The sequence below is a fragment of the Manis pentadactyla genome, chromosome 7 (genome assembly GCF_030020395.1).
Source record: "Manis pentadactyla isolate mManPen7 chromosome 7, mManPen7.hap1, whole genome shotgun sequence".
Taxonomy (NCBI): Eukaryota; Metazoa; Chordata; class Mammalia; order Pholidota; family Manidae; genus Manis; species Manis pentadactyla.
Genome location: NC_080025.1, coordinates 52,138,172 through 52,159,071, shown reverse-complemented (window position 1 = coordinate 52,159,071; position 20,900 = coordinate 52,138,172). Strand labels below are relative to the sequence as shown.

At 38.4% G+C, this 20,900-nt stretch overlaps 1 protein-coding gene across 3 annotated transcripts in view; it reads left to right on the top strand.

The window, feature by feature from the left end:
- SUGCT (succinyl-CoA:glutarate-CoA transferase) overlaps positions 1-19,403 on the top strand; it is a 698,665-nt gene extending 679,262 nt beyond the window's left edge. For 2 of the 3 annotated variants that reach the window (XM_036918914.2, XM_036918912.2), the window contains one exon: positions 17,993-19,403. In XM_036918914.2, the coding sequence (XP_036774809.1) occupies positions 17,993-18,156 (164 nt within the window). In that variant the 3' untranslated portion in view covers positions 18,157-19,403. The remainder of the gene's footprint in view (positions 1-17,992) is intronic. The other variant, XM_057504387.1, reaches the window with a different exon arrangement.
- The last annotated feature ends 1,497 nt before the right edge of the window (positions 19,404-20,900 follow it).

The window sequence follows — 20,900 nt, the reverse complement described above, 5'->3', positions numbered from 1 at the left end:
AGTTGCTTTATGATTAGTAAGTGGGTCTTCTTTACATATGTTCTTTTCAAACTACTGCTTTTGTTCTGGGTCCTGGGGCAAGTGAGTCTGCACATGAGCCCTTGAAGGGTGAGTTCTCCTGAATGTATTATGTTAGTTTTCAAAGCCAAACACTTTGGGGGCTTATCATTCTGATGTACAATCCTAGGGCTCACCATTCTGATATGGGAGATCGAACCCTTTGCTCCACAGGGAAAAGTTACTTTTATACAAATCCCTTCCAGTTTTGGGTTGCTGCACCCGGGGTGGAGTTTTGGGCATGTCTTTTCCTCTCCTACTCATTGATGCAGCTTTTTCATCCTTTGTTGTGGAGATTATGTTCATCTCTTTTTCAGAAATTTCTCAGAGGAATTTATTACATGTATAGCTGTAGATTTGTTGTGTCTATGAGAGAAGGTAATGTCAGGATCTTCCTACACCACCATCTTGAACCACCTCCCTCTACATACATTGAGCACCACATTAGATGGTGTTACAATTTTTACTTCAGTCGTCAAATATAACTTTTAAAAATTGACACAAAGAATGACAGTATATTATATTTACCCCAGTTTTACCCGTGCTGATATTCTTTCCTTTTTGAAGCTCAAATTATTCTTCCATTATTAGTTCCCTTTAGAGAATTTCCTTTAACCATTTTAAGGGTCAGTTTGCTATCAACAAATTCTTTTAGTTTTCTTTTCTTCTGAGAATATCTTTATTTTCTCTTCATTCCTGAAGGATATTTCTGCCAGATATAGAATTCACAGCTGGCAGTTCTTTTCTTTCAGTAATTTAAACAGTGCCACATTCTGTCCTCCAGGGATTCTGATGAGAAATCCTCTGTCATTCTAATAGTTTTTTTCTCTAAGGGTAAAGTTCTGCTTTTTCTCTAGCTGCTATCAAGATTTTTTCTGTCTTTTGCTTTCAGAATTTTAATGATGATGTGTCTTGGCATGGATTTCTATGGGTTTATCCTATTTGGAGTTTCTTCAAATTCCTACAGCAGTGTATTTATGTCTTTCACCATATTTGGGAAGTTTCTGGTCATATTTATTTCAAAAAGTCCTACTCTCTCCCTCTCTTCTGAGTCTCCAATGATAGAAATATTAGCTCTTTTGTTTGTCTTGATTCTTTCTTCACTCTTTTTTCATTGTCTTTTCTCTCAGTTATTAGGTAAATTCTACTGATTTGTCCTCATATTCACTGACTCTATCTTCTGTCATTACTATTATGCTATTGAGCCCATCAGTAAGATTGTTATTTTGGTTATTGGATCTTTCAGTTTTATAATTTCCATTTTGTTCTTTTAAATAACTTCTATTTCTTTCTGAGATTTTACATGTTTTCATTTGTTTCAAGCGAATCCATAATTACCTGTGAAACATTTTTATGGTGTCTGCTTTATAATCCTTGTCAGACAATTCCAACATTTGATTTATCTTGGCAATGGTACCTACTGATTGTCTTTTCTCATTCAAGTTGTGATTTTCATGAGTATTGTTACAATGAGTGGTTTGCAATTATATCCAGGATATTTTGGGTGTTATATTATAAGGTTCTGTATCTTATTCAATCTTGTTTTATTTTTTAGTCAATTCCCCTGTTGAGGTATAGTATTAAGGCCAGGTGGGTCTTCTTACTGGGCTTCCCAACCCCACTCATCTCACTGTTTGATTTCTATGACACTATCTTGATAGGGTAATTAGAGTGCCATCTGCTCCACTGGATGGGGAATGAGAGATCTGCCACTCTCTTGGTCCTGCTGACCCCACAGGACTGGGAAATCAGAATACCACTACCTTTTTCTGTTGGACTGGGGTAGAGGTTGTAGGGTAGAAGATCAGCTCTTGGCTTGGCCCCACTGGTTGGAGGTGGTAAAGGGGCTCCCTATTGGTGTTAGGCAGAGTATAGCAGGTATTCACAAAAAATATTTATTACTCAGTTATAACACCCTTTTCCAAGTCCTTTGGCTAGGAAGAACAGGCTTTTCTTGACTTTTATTTTGTCTATGCTGGAGACTTCTGCAGTACCCTGTAGAGGACGAAAGGGAGGCAACAAGAAAAGTCAGAAAACTTCCTTAGTGTTTTCCTGAGGAAATTTCCGGGATCGCTTGGCTATTGCCTTCTTCTTTTCACCTCTCAGAAATTTCCTATGATTTTTGTTGGTCTAAAAACATCCAGAGTTTTTTAGTTGTAAAAGGCGGGGCTTGGGAGGAATGGTGCTATTCCATTTTGGCCAGAACTGGAGGTCCAAGGTATAGCTTTTTATGTAATTTTTTTTTAAGTTTTCATCTTCCATTTCCTAATGGTAAAATAAATAATCTCCCTTCAGAAAAAGTCTCTCTGCACACATTTCAGACTAGATCCTAAGTATGAGTTGGAATCACTGTTGTTTATCACGAAGCAAAAATTCATTTCTCAGATCTTGCTCCTCAGACCCTGCAGTATTAATTACAAGAAGAAGAATAAGAAGAACCAACTATTTTCAAACGTTTGTATGTGCAGGTTCTGGGTTAAGTATTTGGCAGGCATTTTCTCATTTAATCCTCCAAAGTAGCCCATGGGGTGGATGCTGTTCTCACCTTCATGTTCTAGATGAGGACATGAAGGCTAAAAGAGGCTAAAAACATTTGACACCAAGTTCATATAGCATGGGAGTGGCATGAGTTTTCCAACAGTAATCCAAAACACTTCTGATGTGCTTATTTAAATTCAGATAAGAAGCCCTACTCCAGGAAATTCTGATTTAGTAGGTATAAGGCCAGGCCCAGACAATGCACAATTTTGATTGGCAGGCTGGAAAATCAAGGAGGAAGACCTCTATTCACTCTCTGACAAACACCTAAGGCACTGAGGTATCTGTCTTTTCTTTGGTAAGATGGCTATCACCAATAAAGGTGAAACCTATTCTTTTTAAAGAAAACAGGAATTTGAGTATGTTCCTTTCTTCAGGGTTTTGTCCAAAATGAGAACCAGGACTTTCGAACATGCTCTGTGGGGTTTACTTCACATTCACTGTCATACCACTGGGCAGGGCAATCAGGTGCTTTCCACCATGGCCGCTTCAATGTTTCTTGAATGTTCTGCTTCATGGGAAACAAAATTGTGGTTATCCTTAAAGTATATGTGTCTGGATGTTTTAGACTTTATAGCAATTTTTTTATAATGTGCCAACTACTAAATCCTTTTATAGTGTACAGAAATAGTCACTTTCCTTTCATAAACTGTTTTATACCTCTTCATTATAATTTTAAGGTACAAAAACTTTCAGAGAAAATTTAGTCCAGATAGGACTCTTAACTTAAAACCATTTTTGTCATAATAGACCTTTTTTCCCACAGGTTCGAAATATTATGGGGAAATCTTTCAATTAAAGTTATTTATTTATTTACTTATTAATATATTTATTTATTTTTGTTAAGAACATATATGACAAATTTTCCATGTATCACTGATTTCTTACTCATAATAATTTATAAATCATTATCTGGGACCAGGTTCAGGTTTTATGGATCTTGTGAACTTAGAGATCTAAGGACAATAACATTTTTAATTTAGTTCTCATTGATTTGGAATACAGTGGACCCTTGAACAATGTGAACTGTATGGAGCTACTTATATGCAGATTTTTTTCAACAAATGTATTGCACAATTTTTTGGAGATTTGCAACAATCTGGAGAAACATTATTTTGTCCACCTTACTTTATTATATATAAAGTATATTTATTTTTACAAATTAATAAAGTATATTGATTATATATGTATTAAATTCATAATAAATTTAACATGCAAGATATGTGTTTGTCAACTGTTTACTGTTTATGTTATCAGTAAGTTTATGTTCAACAGTTGCTATTAGTAGTTAAGTTTTTGGGGAACCAAAAATTATGTGTGGGTTTTTGACTGTGTAGGGTGTCAGGGCCTATAATCCCCACATTGTTCAAGGGTCAACTGTATATAATCATTTAAATGTTCAGATAGTCATCTGAGGTTTATCTTTGTGCTAATTTAAAAAAAACTCTCAATAAATTATTGCCTTAATTAGGATTACAAGGAAATATCTCAACTGTTCCCCAAAATAAATATGATCACAGAATGAGTACCCTTTATAGGCAAAGAATTGATTTACTAATAGCAATCCATTTGTGTATGGTATTAAGTAAGTTTCCTTATGGATTTACAAGACATCTCTGGTCTAGTTTCATTTATTTGTAAGAAGTGATGTTTCATATTTTTCATTTCTTAAGCTGGATTATTACTCAGGCAAAATTAATGAAATTCCAATGTGGAAAGAATGTCTTCCCACTCAGCATAGACTGAGGATATGCTAACACATTTCACAGACAGCAGCCAACTCTACCCTTAACCGAAGAAGAGAACAAGTTTGTGTTCTTGGAAACTGTGCCAAGAGCTCCATTTGGGGAGCGAATATTACTCATACAGTTAATTAATATATAAAAAAGTAAATGGCCATCTTCATGTTTACAGCAAAACTGTGAAAATGAAAACAAAGCTTCCGATATTCAATAATTATTAGCCCTTTTCACCTTATGTGTTGAATACTTTAAATAATTCAGAAGATGCTAGGAACAAGTAACCACAGAATTAATGTGCAAGAGATTCAGCAAGGCATTTTGTAAGTACCAGTCTAAATAGCTAATAAGGAGAATGTGGAAAAGGGAAGAAACAATAAATAAGAAAATGTTTGTATATCACAACAGAGATGTATTATTATTATGTGAAATTCACAACACCCACTATCAAAGAGAACATGAGGAACAAAATTAAATTTATGTGCAATTGTAAAAATTATAGCCATATAAATAAAAACTACGATTCATGTTTTCCAAATAGAAAAACACATATTCATTAAAAATCCAAAAACCTTATGTTCCTCCAAGGAGGAATAATAAACATTTTTTAAAAATCTGACAATGTTTCCCTGAGCTATTTTACATTGTTCATAGGGTCCTACATATTACTGTCAACAAAAAATTAACTTGTAAACAAATAAAGGTAAAATTTGGTATCTTTGTAACAACATCCTGGGTGATAAAAAACCTTTCTTTGAACAGTAAAATTTCTTTTTACTGCCTTGTCTATTAGTGAAATTATAGGGGTCCTTTCTCTTCATTCATACATTCATTAAACAAATATGTACTAAGTATTCTAATTTACTGCTTCTGGACATACAGTGCAATCAAAACAGGTTTGATTCCTGCCCTCATGGAGCTTATAAATTCTCCCGAACTCCTGTTTTTATCAAATGTATAAAATAAACCTCAATACTCAGAAATTCCACAGAGCTATTGGAATACTTCATCTGTGGAATATTGTAGGTGTCTATCTTCATGGGTGGTGTACGGTCTAGCCACCCATGGCCAGGACCCTACAAGGTGCACAACTGGATAAACTAGATGCAGTGAAAACAATCAATTTAACTTTAACTGATTTAAACAATCAGTTTAATTGCATTAAACACTTTTCTGTTTACATGTAACTATTTTAGTTCATAGTTGATAATAGTGCTTCACCTTGCTTTGGGGTGTTTGACAGGATTTGTTTAGCTAGAATCTTGAGGTCTGAAGGTATTCATTGTTCATACCTTAGAACTCTGAGAATGGAATTCAAAGCTTAGTTGAGCTAAATCATTCATTTATTTATTCATTCATTCACATTCAACAAATACATGTAGAGGAAACCAGACAAAGCTCCTTAGCCATGGCAAAGCTTACGTTGTAGCAGAGGAGACAGACAAAGAATAGTGGACAAGTATGAGAAAAAAGAGAAAGTAGAACAGTTAGGGAGATTATAAGTGGCAGGGTCAGAATGGCAGCTGAAATGTTAAATGTGGTAATTAGGGTAGACTTCACTGAGCAAAGACCTGAAGGGTTTGAGGGACCAATCCATGCAGATATCAAAAAAAATAAAAGTTCCACACAAGACAGATCAGAGCCCCTAAGAAACAAAGCTTGTAAGGATGAGTATGATTGGTGAAGAGTAAGAAGGCCAGCGTGGCTGGAGCAGAAGAGGTAAGAAGGGGGAAGTCAGGAGGGGATGCTTCAGGGGTAGCTTAGTGGGTAGGTAGGTGGATTATGCAGAATCTTAGTGACCATTGTTTAGAGTGAGACTGCAAAGCATTGCAGAATTTTGAATAGAGAAGTGGCATGATCTGACTTATATTTTTAAGGAGCGAGTTCAACTCCCTTGTTGAGAACATATTGCATGAAAGCATGCAGGTGGGGACACCTAGTAGACATTTCTCAAAGAAATATAGGCAAGAGGTGATGGTGGCTAGGACCAGGCTGATCATAAAAAGAGGTTGGATTCTGTACATATTCCAAAGATAAAGCCAATGGGACTTGGTGATTGGTTGCATATTGGGTATGAGAGAATAGTCAAGATGAATCCATTTAGAAGCCTGGTGCAAACTATACTAATTTGCAAGCCTTAATGTCTCTACTTCTGTATTTTATTTATTTCTACTGGTCTTGTTTCCTAATCTAGGAATCTAGTTAGAATTTTCTTATCTAGTCCTTTCAAATATTTATCAACCACTCACTATGTGGTAGGTCCTGAGGGCGATGCAGGATGAACAAAACAGTAACTTCAGTCTCAGAAAAGATCTTGTGAGAGGTAGTAAAATTAGAAGTTGAGATACACCATAGATGAGAAGCAGATCAAATATTATAGGGACTCATAGAAGAGAGGTGTTCCTTTGTACTGTGAGAAAAAGGGAAGGCTCAACATCATGTCAGTCAGAACAGAGCCTTAAGAATAACGTGGCCTTGAGGATGGCCAAGCCGAGGTGCATTCCAGGCCGCACAGGGGCCTGCACAGCGTCAGGTCCAGGGCAGACCAGGTGCAGTTTGGCTGGAGAGAGCAGCTGGAAAAAGACTGGACAAGGCGTACTCCCATTTCAGAGTGGTTTGGACCAAGGAGGTGGCAGGAAACGGTGGTTATGTGTGAGAGGCAGTTCAGAGATAGGGCTACTGGGATAGCAAGGTGTCCAAGGCAAGGCTGAGCCCTGGGGAGCTGTTATTGAGAGGACGGTCACGCCAAAATGGAAATAGGGACATAGAGTGAAAGGACCTTCTAAAATCTTTCCATCTGGACTATACAGGAAAAGTGAAAAGGAAAAAGGAAGATCAATTCTGGTGGCAAATAATTAACCCATCCCCGTTTTTCCCAGAGCAGGTTTGGGGACCTAATTTTCTCAATCTTCTATTGGCTCGGACCATGATTATGATTTGTGTCTCAGAGACTCCAGAAAAGAAAAGAAGATGGTAGATGTAAGACTGATTCCTTGAAGACAGAGATTAAGAAGTGCTGAAAACTTTCACTAAATTATAAAAGACCTTCACAGGGTCACATAAGAACTTTTCCAAGCTCATTTGTGGTAAGAGCTACAAATACCCACCTGCTCCAGCTCTGTTCAGTTCCTCCCCTCAGAACTGAATTGAAATGCAATCTGGCTTCTCTGACTGGAAACTTCTTCCGGTGTTTTCCTTAATGGAGCACAGAGGCAGAGGAGGTGAGGAGATGGTCACCACTTTGAAGGTCTATGAAGCTTAAAATGTTCTGGCTACAGACTTCAGCTGAAACAGTTTTGTTTTCCATGGTGAAGTATAACCAAACAAAATCTTGGGAGTGCAACCCAAGAGCCTGTACTGAGTATTTGAATTTTAGAAGGCAAAGAAGCAAGAGATTGATTATTTTGGCAAAGAGCACATTGTCATCAAGGTGTTTCTTTACCCTCCCCAGCGTTTTCAGAAGTGTCAAAAATGATTAGAAGTAAACGCAAATGTTGGAAAGAAGCATTCTGGGGAGAGCTTCTTCCAGCCCAACTTTTCAGAGACCTGAGCTGGAAGTTTGGGTAGCACACTTTGAGGGGAAATGGCATGTTTGCTAATGAATATGAATAGCATTTCCTTATGGGCCATCTATTTTTCCAGCAGGAAATGGATAATCTACTATGACATTTCAGTGGGTTGGAACAAGATAGATAAATCAAATACAAGTTGCCCTGTTTCTTTTTCAAATGAAGGATAAGTGCCTTAATGGATTAGCAATCATGAAATATATAAGTATTTATAATACGGTACTGCTTTATAACACCATCTGCCAAAGAATGGTATTTATTCAGCCACTGATATGAGAACAGATTTTCTTCCACATTATGCAGGGCGGAAATACATCCTAGTGTTAACAAGCATGCACTTTGTATTTAGCCAGCCTAAATTCTAAAGAAATTCTTCAGTTGACTGGTGTGTCATTTCGATAACATTACTTAACCCCACTTCCCTTGTCAATAAAATGGAATAATAATAATAATAATCCTACTTTTTAAAGGCGTTTAATCTATCAAGCAAGGTAATATATGGAAAGCATTCCACCAACTGCCTAACACATGTAAATACTCAATAAATCATAGCGTTTATCATCATTCCACAGGCTACACACAAAATGAGAATTTCAAAGTATTTGGAACATCTGAACTGAATGCTTTTTAAAGGAGTGCAGAGGGACTGGATTGATGAGTCCCTGTCAGGTCCAGGCAAGTCGGGCTCTGTATTGAAACTGAGGCATAGGCAGGGTCTCCACTGGCTGGGTTCTACTGCGGTGATAAACGGTTCCCAAATAACACTGGCTTTCAGTGACACCTGTGTCACTTGTTTACTCTTCATGCCCGTCATGGGTTGAAAGGGCCCCACCTAGGCAGTCACCACCTCACATACTGCCAAGCTGTCCTACCAGAAGGACCTAGAGGGTCTTAAAAATCAGCCATTGAATGTTCCAGCCTGAAGGTGGCATGCACATCCCCTCCATCCACAACTGGAGGCCAGTCCCATGCCTCACGCAACATCAGAGGGGTCAGGACATCAATACTGCCATGCTTCTGGAAGGTGGGGACTGGAGATTTGATAGAAAACACTGACAACCACCACAGGGCCACAGGCATATTTGAAAATATACGCTTATCTTATAGGTAATGGCACTCAAGGGACTCTTTATATAGAGTTTCAAAATAACAAATTAAAATTCATTACAGCAGAAGTGGTAAATGGTACCTGGGAACTCTGGATGAGACTGGGGTGACCCATCCAAATTGGAGGTATACATCACACTTTGCCTTGAATTCCTGGGATGTGTGACCCCATAAGAAGGCCATAGATTGAGTTCTGTTAAAGATGTCGAGTCATTTTTACTCTCTATGGCTTTTTCCCACTGTTTCATGCTAGTTTAAATGGGTTTTATCTGTTCTTATCTCACATCTAATGGGTTTATTGTGTTCTAACTGTAGGGCTCATTTGGTGCCTTGGACTCTATGGCTGACAGGCACCATGTAAAACATATTGTTATTGTTATGATGATGCATTCAAGCACTGGAGGGGAAGTTGTGAAATAACTTGGTACTGAAGCTATCATTATTTTCAGCAAAATGAAGTTTGGCTTCTTACTATATTAGTAAACCTTGAAGATTAAATGGTATCTAGAGCATGTATCTTAGCAATGTGCCAAAGAAGTCAAAATAAAAATATTTGATATAGCATTTCATATATTATAAAACAGATGTTTGCTTTTAAATATTCTTGATATTTTTAAAAGTTGACATCCATATTAGGCATTAGAAAAAAGAATGAAGAAAAAGATCCACACACTTAGTTGTAATTTTATTCGTTCTTGTGTCCATTATGATCAGATAGGCCAACTATGTTAATTAATTTAATCCTTGGTGTTGATCATTTGCCAGCGTGCTGTGAGCATGAGCAATAGGTTGTTTAGTTTCTTTAGAAATGCATCATCAAGACAGGAGGTGCATGGTGTTCTGGAAAAAAGGCAGGCTTAAGGTCCCGTCCCTCGTGATGATGTGATATTATGTTCCCATTACTTGAATATTCATTACTGTTTCCCACATGTTTTTGGCTACCTCTGTTTCCTGCAACTGTTTACATTATTAAGTTGGTCTGGATTATAGAAATGTAGCTTGAACTCTGTATATAGTTAGAGGAGCTCGGGATGTTTGCATAGATTGGTAAATTCTCTTTTCAGCCTAAGAGCATCCTGGAAGGTTCCTAAAAGATGAGACAAAATAGGGTCTTGTTACTGAAGGGCCTCAAACCACAGATGGAAAACACTACAGGGCTAGTCTGAGGAATTCTCTGGCACACCAGGAACTGGGCCCTCCCTGGGCCTTGAAGCAGATAACTTTCCACAGCGAGCACAGGGAAGGCTTCATTCCCTGCAGGGTGGGTTCTGAGGAAAGCTTGGGAGAGCGTTGTCAATCTCAGAAACATGAGAAATTGGGATGTGTTGGCGGTCTGTGAGTCCAGGCCTTCCTACAAGGAAATAGGTGGCATGTGACAAATGAATGTGGGCAGATGGGGTAGTCATGAGTACATATTGCCTAAGACGTCTGGTAGGACTGTGATCTAGAAAGACGGAGAGAACAGACTGGTCAGGAGATGAAACTGAAGCCGTCCTTGGCATGTTCTACTCTAAGATTAAAGATCCCCAAGTTCTGTTTCAAACTCAGGTAGCTCTTTCTTTTGTTGCTCTCTCCCTTTCACCAGGAAGCATTGTGACCCACTAGAAAATATTTGGGATTTGGAGCAAGACTGGACTAGGTATGAATCCTGGCTCTGCTCCTTACTAGCTCTGTGACCCTACTCAAGTGACTTCCCCTCTATGTCTCTCAATGTCCCCCATTTGTAAAGTGGGGGTGATAGCAATACCTTCTGGCATTATGCCAAGGGCTGAAATCAAATGAGTAAGGCTCATATAATAGTGTCGAGCATATTACATCTTTGTTAAATAAGACTAGTCCCATGTTTTTAAAGTTCCTTCTAATAAAGCTAGCTAAAATCCAGAAGAATATAATATTAATTTCTGGTGCATGTTCTGATGCTGTTAGAGATGATAAGTATGTACCTATCAGATGCGTAACTTGGGTAATCATTTAACCTCCCTCAGCCTCCCTTTTGTTATTTATAGGAAGAGAAAAAATGACCTATTTCAAGTGGTTGTAATGAATCATAAGTGAAATATACTTTTGAAAAGTGTTTGTTATGTAATATGTGCTTAAGAAAGGTCATCCCTTTCTCCCTTTTCCTTTTCTTTTATATAATCTTATTTATTTAATTTTTGGCCACAATTCTTCCCTGAATTTGAGACTTGCAGAGCTACAGGCCCACTGCCATTCCAATTTGGACATCTCACAGACACCTCAAATACCATGTCCAAAGAAGAATTTGACTTCTGCTGCCACTCAGACTTGTCCATCCAGTCCATTTGGTCTGACCCATCAGGTAAATGGTCCCACCAGTTGTTTGACCCAGAAGCACAGGATTTTCCTTTGATTCTTCTCTTTCCCTCCCCAGTGGCATTGGCCCATGTAACCCATCAGTGGGCCATCTCATAGCCAGCCTAGCTCTAAATACATCCCCTTTTCTCAGACTCTACAGGCACCTTCCTCATCCAGGCCACCATCATCTATTCTGATCCACTGATGCACTAATTTATTCTAGTCTCACCATTGCTCTGTTTAATTGCTCCATGTAACTGATCAGTTTGGTGTTATCACACATTCCATTTGGAATAGTCCTCCCCAGTGTGCCTATAATATTCTCCTCTTTTTACATAGGTTTTTAACAATTTTATAATTTTTACCAAATTTTCACTATTTATTTGTTTTCTTAATTTTTTATTGTCTGTCTCCCAAATGAGAATATAAATTCCATGAGAGTAGGGTCCAGATATGTTAATGTGTATCTAGATTGTACAGCCCAGAACTTGACATACAGGTACTCAAAAATTATATGTAGAACAAATTAGTATTCTAGTCTCACCACTGCTCTGAAAGTTCAAGTGGTTCCCCCACGAACTCAAAGTAGGATCCAACGTCATTACTGTAGCCTGTGAATTCCTATGCATTCTCTTCTCTGCCTCTCCCTCCAACTTCATCTAGAACTTCTCCTCTTCTACCAAATTATGTTCTAGCCACAGTGGCTCTTTTTTTACCTCCTTGAACAATTAAATCATTCATGCTGTGTGGAACCTTCTTTTCTCCATTAGTTGTACTGATAACTCAGCTGAAGGCTCAGTTTAAGGAACATCTAATCCATTTGGCCTTATCACACATCCCGTTTGGAATAGTCCTTCCCACTGTGCCTATAATATTCTCTCCTCTCCTCTTTTCACATAGGTTTTTAACAATTTTATAATTTCTACCAAATTTTCACTATTTATTTGTTTGCTTAACTTTTTATGGTCTGTCTCCAAAGTGAGAATATAAATTCCATGAGAATAGGGTCCAGGTATGTGATGTGTTAATATGTATCTATCTAGATTGTACAGCCCAGAACTTGACATAGGATACTCAAAAAATATATGTAGAATACATTAGTGCATAAATGAATTAATTAAAATGACATAAGCAGTACTTACTCAAATATCTTTAATTGTAGCTACTATTAGTTCAAAAAAGTGGTATTAACTGACAGATCACAGACTGTGGAGTTTGACATATAGAGATCGTGTCCTGGTTCTATCATTATTTAGCTGGGCAAACCTTAGACAAACTCACCCTTTAAAGGGCCTCAATTTTTCTGATTTGTAAAATAAGAGTTAGAATGGTCTCTATTTTATAATTTTAAAAGTCCAATGACATAATGCAAATAAAAAGCACAGTCTACAATCATTATATATGTTTAAGAAAGGATGCTCACCATTCTCATTTTGTAGGATTGTGAAAGGCATTGAAGATCCATTAGCAAACACACCTGGCATTTTCCCTCCCCCACAGAGGAAACAGACATGAAGTAAGCATTTTAATACACTCTGCTTGGTGCTGTTACAGAATATTCACAGGTAACTGTGCTGCTCGCTTGGCATCAGTCAAATGGCTTTTGTTTATGTTCCGTCAATTACTTAAAAGCTTTACACATTGTAATTTCCATCACATTTGAATCTTGATTTTCTTACTCAATTTTTTTTTCTTGAGTTTCTAATTATTATTTTTTTCATGCATAATGTAATTTTATCTCATTATTATATTTTCCCAACCTTTCAGTTGTACTAATTCTACAATTAAGGCTTTTTTTGCCTTCTTAGACTCCCGTTTTGAAGGCCTCCATCCTCTTCCATCTCCACCTTACTGACTCTCCACGTGATAACTCAGCTGAAGGCTCAGTTTAGGGACTATCTAATCAGTTTGGCCCTATCACACATAAGCTATTGTCTTGGGACCTTCCTTCCTTGCATTCTTTGGTCCTTTCTCAATGTGTACAAAATTTTGCTTCTGTCATCTTCTTCCATGTTTTCCTGGAGTCAACATCAAGAAACTTACTTAGTAAACTTATTTAATCTTAGAAAGTTTGAAAATGTCTTCATATCTGATTAATCATTTGACTGGCTATACACGTCTAGGTTTAACATCGTTTTCATTTAGCAACTTGAAAGCAAGCTTCACTTTCTTCAGTTTCTGATACAAACTAGTAAGATTAGCCTACACTGAGACGTTCAGTCTTGCTTTCTGTCCTCCTTCGAAGACTTGTCTCTCTCAGAACCATTAGTTTTAAGATCAGAGGTTCTGTGGGGCCATGGAGGGTGTTGAAATGGACCACTTGGCATCTACTTCCTCTCAGACTTCTTGTAGAATATTATGGATTTCAGCTTTCTCTATCTCTTCTAACCCATCAACATGATCCCATGTCATTCTTAAATACTTGTTGAAATATCTCATTCACTAGTGATGCTCCCTCCCATTCTTTCACTCATGACATTCTGTGTGTTTGTGTTTACTTCTGTACTTTATTTCAGGAGAGAGTGAAGGTAATATTTATGTTCAAAGTCCCCCAAAACACAACATGAAATTACCATACAGCTTGCCATCATTTAGATGCACTGAATTTATTGAACAAGTGCCCACCTTTTAGATGGTGGCACCTAATTTTTCCTAATTTTTTCAATATTATAACTTTTTGACCCTTTTATCTGGAAGGAGGAGGTTGGAGATAGGACTATGGGTGCAGTACATGAGGGAATGAATTGCTAAACATCTGGTCCTAACAAAGTAACCTTTGGAAGCTAAAAAAAGATAGAAAAGGTTCTATTTTTGTTTTTTAAGTACACAGAACCCCACACATAGAACCTTCAAAGGCTACAGGTTAGAAAGCCATGTGAGATGGAAAGAGGTATGAAAGAGTAGATCTACTTAAGTATATCTTGAAATTTGTATAGATTCTTGCCTATAAAATTTGTCAACATTCCTGATTATACCCATAGAAAAAAAATTTTAAGCAGGATTTCTCCATCCCAGTGTGTGAACATTTTGAAAACTCTTGATATTTCACTGACAAATTTCCCTCCAGAAGGATTGCACCAGTTTGTACTCCTATCAGTCACTGACCTCTTAGAAATGAAAATACCCTCATGATTTGCTAGTTTTATATATAAAATTGCATCTTATGATTAAGTCCATTACTCAAATGTGCAAACCAACCCTTGATAGGTATTGTCAACCTCATTGTAGGAATGTATGGACTGAGGCTCAGGGACTTTGAGAATTTTCAAGAACACACAGCTTGCAAATGTTTGAAAGCATATGAGAACATAAGTGTTATTTTGCCAAAAAGTAATTTGAGAACATGTGACTGATCTGCTCATCTTTTTTTAATGGAAGATCAGATTATTCATTCTTTCTGGACCAGAGATGTAGATAATTGTGTCAAACATTTTCTAGTTCCTGAAACAAATGTAGTTAAGAACACTTTATTCTCTTTGTGCAAAGCCTAGCATGGCAGGGATGTCCCTGGTACATAGAATTATTGCATAGGGTAGCAAGAACAGGAGATTTCAGTTGATATGAGAACTTAGCTTTCTCTGGGATCTGGATATCACTTTACTTGTCCTATTGCACATACACATATTTTTAAGGGACTTTATAATAAACTATATGGCAAAACAATATGTTAAGAAATATATAAGAAATTATAGTATGAAAATTGCCAATACAGTACATATACACACTATACTTTGAATTGCATGACAAACCCCAGCTTCAAGGTCTTTCTAAAATCAATCATATGAAAACCTCACATTTGTTTCTAAAGGGATCATGGAAATTACATATAATTACTTAAGCTGTAATATGACTTAATAGATAACATATACTTTTTAGAAAAGCATATGCTTTCCAAATATGCATTATCTCCCAGGTGTCTTTATCCTAGGAATCTGAAAAATTACTGATACCATTCTAACAACCTAAATTCTTTAAGATTCTTTTGTGCAAAGTGTTAAATACCCTTCATCCTAAACTGGTAGCATAGTCTTCAGTGTAGATCTCTTATGGGAAAATATGGAATATAGTGGGAATGACACAGTTGAACTGCCCTTTGGTGTGGATGGACGTGAAGCATTCCTTCATACCATTACCACTTCATAGTTAAGAGTCCAGGTGCCTAGTACTGTTACATGCTATGATGTGGATGAATCTCAAAAACATCATGCTAAGTGAAAGAACCCAGCCAAAAGTCAGATGTTGTATGATTCCATATATATGGAATATCTAGGGTAGATAAAGCCGTAGAGATAGAAAGCAAGTTAGCAGTTGCGAGGGCTTGGGAGAAGGGGCTTTGAGACACACTGCTTGATGGACAGCGGGCTTTACTTAGTGATGGAAATGATTTGGAATTAGATAGAGGTGGGAGTGCACAGCATTGAAAATGTACTAAATGCCCCTGAATTGTTCATTTTAAAATGGTTTGTTTTATGTTATCTCACCACAACAAATGTTTTGTCTTTGAAGTCTAAGTTCTTGAACCAACAAACCTGGATGTAGACACTGACTCTTGACTCCTAGTTGTGTGACGTTGGGTGTGTGATTCCGGTGTCCTGACCAGAAACCTAAGTCTCACCCTTTTCGCCTTAGACCTCCTTTAGTTTCAGGGCCCCTATGGGGTTGTTGTGAAGACTGCATGAGCTGATGCACAGAAAGCCTTTTGCACAGTGGCTGACGCGACATCAGGTCTAAGGGAATGGTAGCTACTAATGGTCCTACTACGAGCAGCGGCAGTGGTGGTGGTGGTAACTGTGTTCCCACCCTGATCCATGGGGTACTCAAATGCCAGCTTCGCTTCAGGTAACTCAGTGGAAAAAGCCACATGGCACTGACTTCTTGTATTCCCTCAGTGGAGTTCTTCTTTGGAAAGACACATTTTAGGTTAAACCTTGTTAATTAATGTCAAAATGCACTGACTCTGAGCGAGCAATGATCACATCCCTAAAGCGTCAGATTATCAGCTTTCTCAGGGGAGTAGTGGACCCTGCCTCCCAACCCATGAGAAAAAAGAGTCACGCACTGGAGCATTTAAAAGGAAGTTTGAGAAATAAAAATGAATTTATTTCAGGAGATTCAGAGAAGGAAAACTTTGGACATCAGTTGAAAGTTGCCATTGATCTGTAGTGAATGGTATGTGTTTCACAAAGATGCAGCTTGTGGGTTTTAGGTCAATCTCTACGTTTATCTATATTTATCTTTAGAAGGTCCTCTATCTCTATCAACAACGCCTTCTACAGCAGTACTTTTTATTAGTAGAATTTTCCAAAGAGCTCAAAGCACATTTGCTGATTTACTGGCTGACGTTCCGTTAACCCACGCATGCTTTGGCTTTATTGATTCTTCCTACGGGCTCCCCAAATCATGAGTAGGCTGGAAAAGTTTTCATGAGATAGAAATGTATTGTTTTGTAGTCTTGTGGCTCATTTGTTTTCCTGAAGCCTAATCAAATGAAATGTAAAGGACAACTAACGTAAATATCATTTATTGAATGAAGCGATGAAGGTCAAGTCTGTTGAAACAATATGTCCCCCAGTGTCTGTCCAGCTTGTCCGTGGCAGTGGGAAGTGAGAAGAGGTCGCTAGGGTTATGGGAAGTGCATGGGCTTTGATGTGCGACAAATAAATGGACTTGGATTTGCATCCTGGTGCTAGTATTTATTGGCCACATGACCTTGAGCAACATCTTCCTTTTGTAGCTCGATTATCCTTACGTGAAGAAATGGGATAATAAAATCCATTCCCAACAGTTGCTGTAAGTTGCTTGAGGTACTGTGTTTACAGTGTCTTAGTGCTCAGCAAACAGCTGGCAATGAATGTCCTTTTCTGCTGGCACTGCCAGTGTCGAGAGGGATGCGGTGGCCACTTTTGTCATCACAGCAGCCAGCAGGTTAGCATGTTACCGTGGTTAGAGAATTCTTACTCAGGGCTTTCTGTCCATGACCTCATTTAAATCCTTCCCTCAAGTCTAGGTGGAAGCATTATCACACTTGGTTTAGGAGCAGAACATGAGGCTCAGAGAAGTTCAGTAATTTGTCCAAGATGGTTCTGCTAGAAAGCATAAGAATTGCTATCAAAATCTCTAAGTCTCCCTGACAAGGAAGCTTGCACACAAAACCTCTTCCACCAGCAGAAGGCTTCAACCAGTGTCTGGCTGAGGTTCAGTTGATCTGTGGTCTGTTGCACTAAACCTGGGAACTAGGCAGTGGATACTGAATAGTAAGCTTTTGGGTTACCTTCACTGGAGTCCAATTTCCAGCTTCAGAGGGATACTGTGTACGTGTGGTCATTGTTCTCTGGGACCCAGAGTCCACTCAGTTGAGTGGCCTGCCCCTGAGAGTCTTTGTGACAGTAGCGGCAGCTTTTGAATGAGCCCAGCATACAGCAGGCACATACACGCAGTCCCCAGGCAGTGGTGACAGAGCAGATGACCAAGACTCAGTTGGATGAAACTGAGTCAAGAAAAGCCATGTGTGAAAATATGTTTCTTTCCAAAATGATGGTGCATCTGCAAGGGTGGAACTGGCGGGGATAATCTGGGCATTCACTGGCAACACCCCTGGCTGCTGGGGTAATTAATTTCCTAGGGCTAGTTATTAACAGGCTTCCTGCTTTCCTCCTCCCTTGACAGGCCCAGCTGTGAGATACAGTAAGTTCAAGATGTCAGAGGCCAGGCCACCTCCCTTGCTTGGGCAGCACACGACGCACATCCTGAGGGAGGTCCTCAGATATGATGACAGGGCCATCGAAGAGCTGCGCAGCGCTGGAGTGGTGACCCAACATGAAGCGGAATGACAATCTGAATGCACTTTGCTAGCAAAAGCAGTAGTCTTTCTGGACACTTCTTTCCAATTCTAGTGCCTGCCAATGAAAAGAAGAGCTTGTGTAGTTTTAGATTTGCTGCCTGGCATCTCCAGAATGGCTCTGGTATCAGTGAATCTAGTGCTTTCTAAATGCATCCCACCTTTTATTCCTTACCGTTCCCCCACCCTCCCTGATAATAGATTACTGTGGATTTGTGGGATTTTTCTTTCTGTTGAAGATTTTTTTTTTCTGGAAAAATACATTCCTCATTCTAATTACATTAATAGCCTAAATGTTTGCCCCTCCTGCCCATGCAGGTCTGAAAAAGAGCAGAGCTCCCTGCATTCTATACTTGCACATGAAGTCCTCATTTAAACTTTGTTAGGAAGTCAAAGCAAGAAGCAGAATGACAATCTCAGTGATTAATTTTAAACAGAATAACTTAATTTTGAGCTCATGAGTGCTTTGTTAATCTCTAATTTAAACCATGGATTTTGCTGATGTCCATTATAAAACTGAGCTCCATTCTCCCTATAGGGAGTAAATATTCGCTTTTTTGTTGTATTTCTGATTATGGCATGCTACATGGCAGAAAATAAATTTCCACCAAGTGCATTTTGGGGTGTGGGTATCTATCTGCATTAGGTGTTGATGAGTGATTCTTTAATTAATATTTTGAGCCTAGTGCAACACAATAGGTTTCTAAATGATACATCTGTCAGATGATACTCTAGATATTGAGTAATGTATAAATAATGACAAATAGGAGAATGAGAGGAAACATTTCTTTGTAATCTGAATATCCACTGTAGAAGAATATATCATGCCTTAGTATTAAGTATTTTCATTTAAGTGTTTGCTTGAATTTGAAGTATAGAAAACGTGTTCTGTCCAGAAAGTAGTGACTGATTTTATATGTTCCCGGATAAATTGTGGCTCAGACTGCTAATCATCCAAGCCCAGGTAGAGACCAAGGAATTAGATGACCCCATGCTCAATAACCTGATATGATCCTAATTCATGGCCATTCGGTGCACACATTTTAGAGCACATCACTACATACCAAGTGGTAACTGAAAGTTAAATTACAGAGGTTCATCTTGCAAACTGTGACTTGGAGCTAGTTTTATTTTTCAGTTATATTTTATGGGAATGATTTGAACCATTTATCCATGCTGTAAATCCCAATATGTTTCAAGAATCAAGGATTCCAAATAAATGGAAAATTTGTCTCCTCACAAGGCCTTGTGGGACTTCTTGGAAGAATGTCCACTTAATCTTGAAACAGTTATTGTCCTCTCTGCTCTGCTATTTGTGGACATCTTATTCTGAATAATTCCTGCTGCTACTCTATTAGTTAGAATTTCATCACACAGAGTAAGTTGATGCCTTCTGCAATGCTTTCCCCCAGTGGTTAATTCATAGATAATATATCTGTAGACATTCACTTCAGGCCAGACATATAAATGAAACTCCTCCATATATATATATAATCAGTAAGGAAAATGGTAAAAGGCTGGATGACAGAGAATTGGCAAAACCACATATATTGAAAGATGGATCCACCATTTCTCCTACTGATGCAAGTAGATATGTTGAAAGGCACATTACTTGGTAATCCAGGAAGACATATAGGAGGATACTGACCATTCAGAGAGGGTCACAAAATGCCTCTAAAACGTTCAAGTTAATCAAGATGCAGTCTTCAGACATAGCAGAATCACCACTGGAAACCCTCTCTGGCGTAATCATATATGTGGCAATCCAGAATCCCACCTCCACAACTCAGAATGATCCAGGAGAACTTTCCACCTGTTCAGCACCTAACTGAGAGCATTAACTCTACTGATTTAGTAAGAGAAATAATTTAGAATATGTTTCAAGCTCAGATCGATAATTAGTACTGAAAGAAACATTGCACTTGCTAAAACTTCTAGCAATATGTCCAGATCAAGTTATGCTTATAAACAAATGTGCTGTTTTAATTATCAGGACCTATTATCACACACATGCCCAAAGCTGAACACACTACTAAGATATCATATGCTCAAGTGCAGTTTATTTTAAGGCCTGCCTTCTGCCAGGTTTGTGTCTGAGGCTGGCCTAGAAATTCTTTGAAACTTAGTAGGTTAATTATTATGGGATTCACGGTAGGTCCACAAACAACTTGTCTTCCTCAGCTTAAATTTTTTCTTAAACTTTTTGCTGCCATGATTTTCTGGTTAATCAGGCATGATATTTTCCAGCACACAGTCTGATATGCTGAATGTTTCCCTAGAAGAACAGAAATGCACATATACCAATTTTGTATGACTACCTCAGTTACTTGGTGTTCTCTTGTTTTTAATTCATCTGCTAGGAGTCTGAAGTACAATTGTGATTTTAAAAAAACAAGGATCTCACCTTTGCTGGTTCATACTCAATCATTCGTCCACAGTGGGAGGCTTTTGCATCACGACTTCATGACGCTTGCTTTCAGCTGTCTTCAGGGAAATCCACACCCACTCATATCTCACCTGGATTTAATATTGCACCAGTGTTAGAGACGTGAGTCTTGCTTGTCACTCTGCCACATGGCTCAGTCCTGCCTTTATCCATAGGACTTGTTCTCCAGATAATGGGCCTCCCCGCTCCAAGGAAGAATGGCAGCCCGAGCTGAACAGGCTGTCTCAATTTCCTGCCTCTCCTCTGACTGCTCACCACTGATTCTCAATTGGCAAAGAAGACAAGTGGGA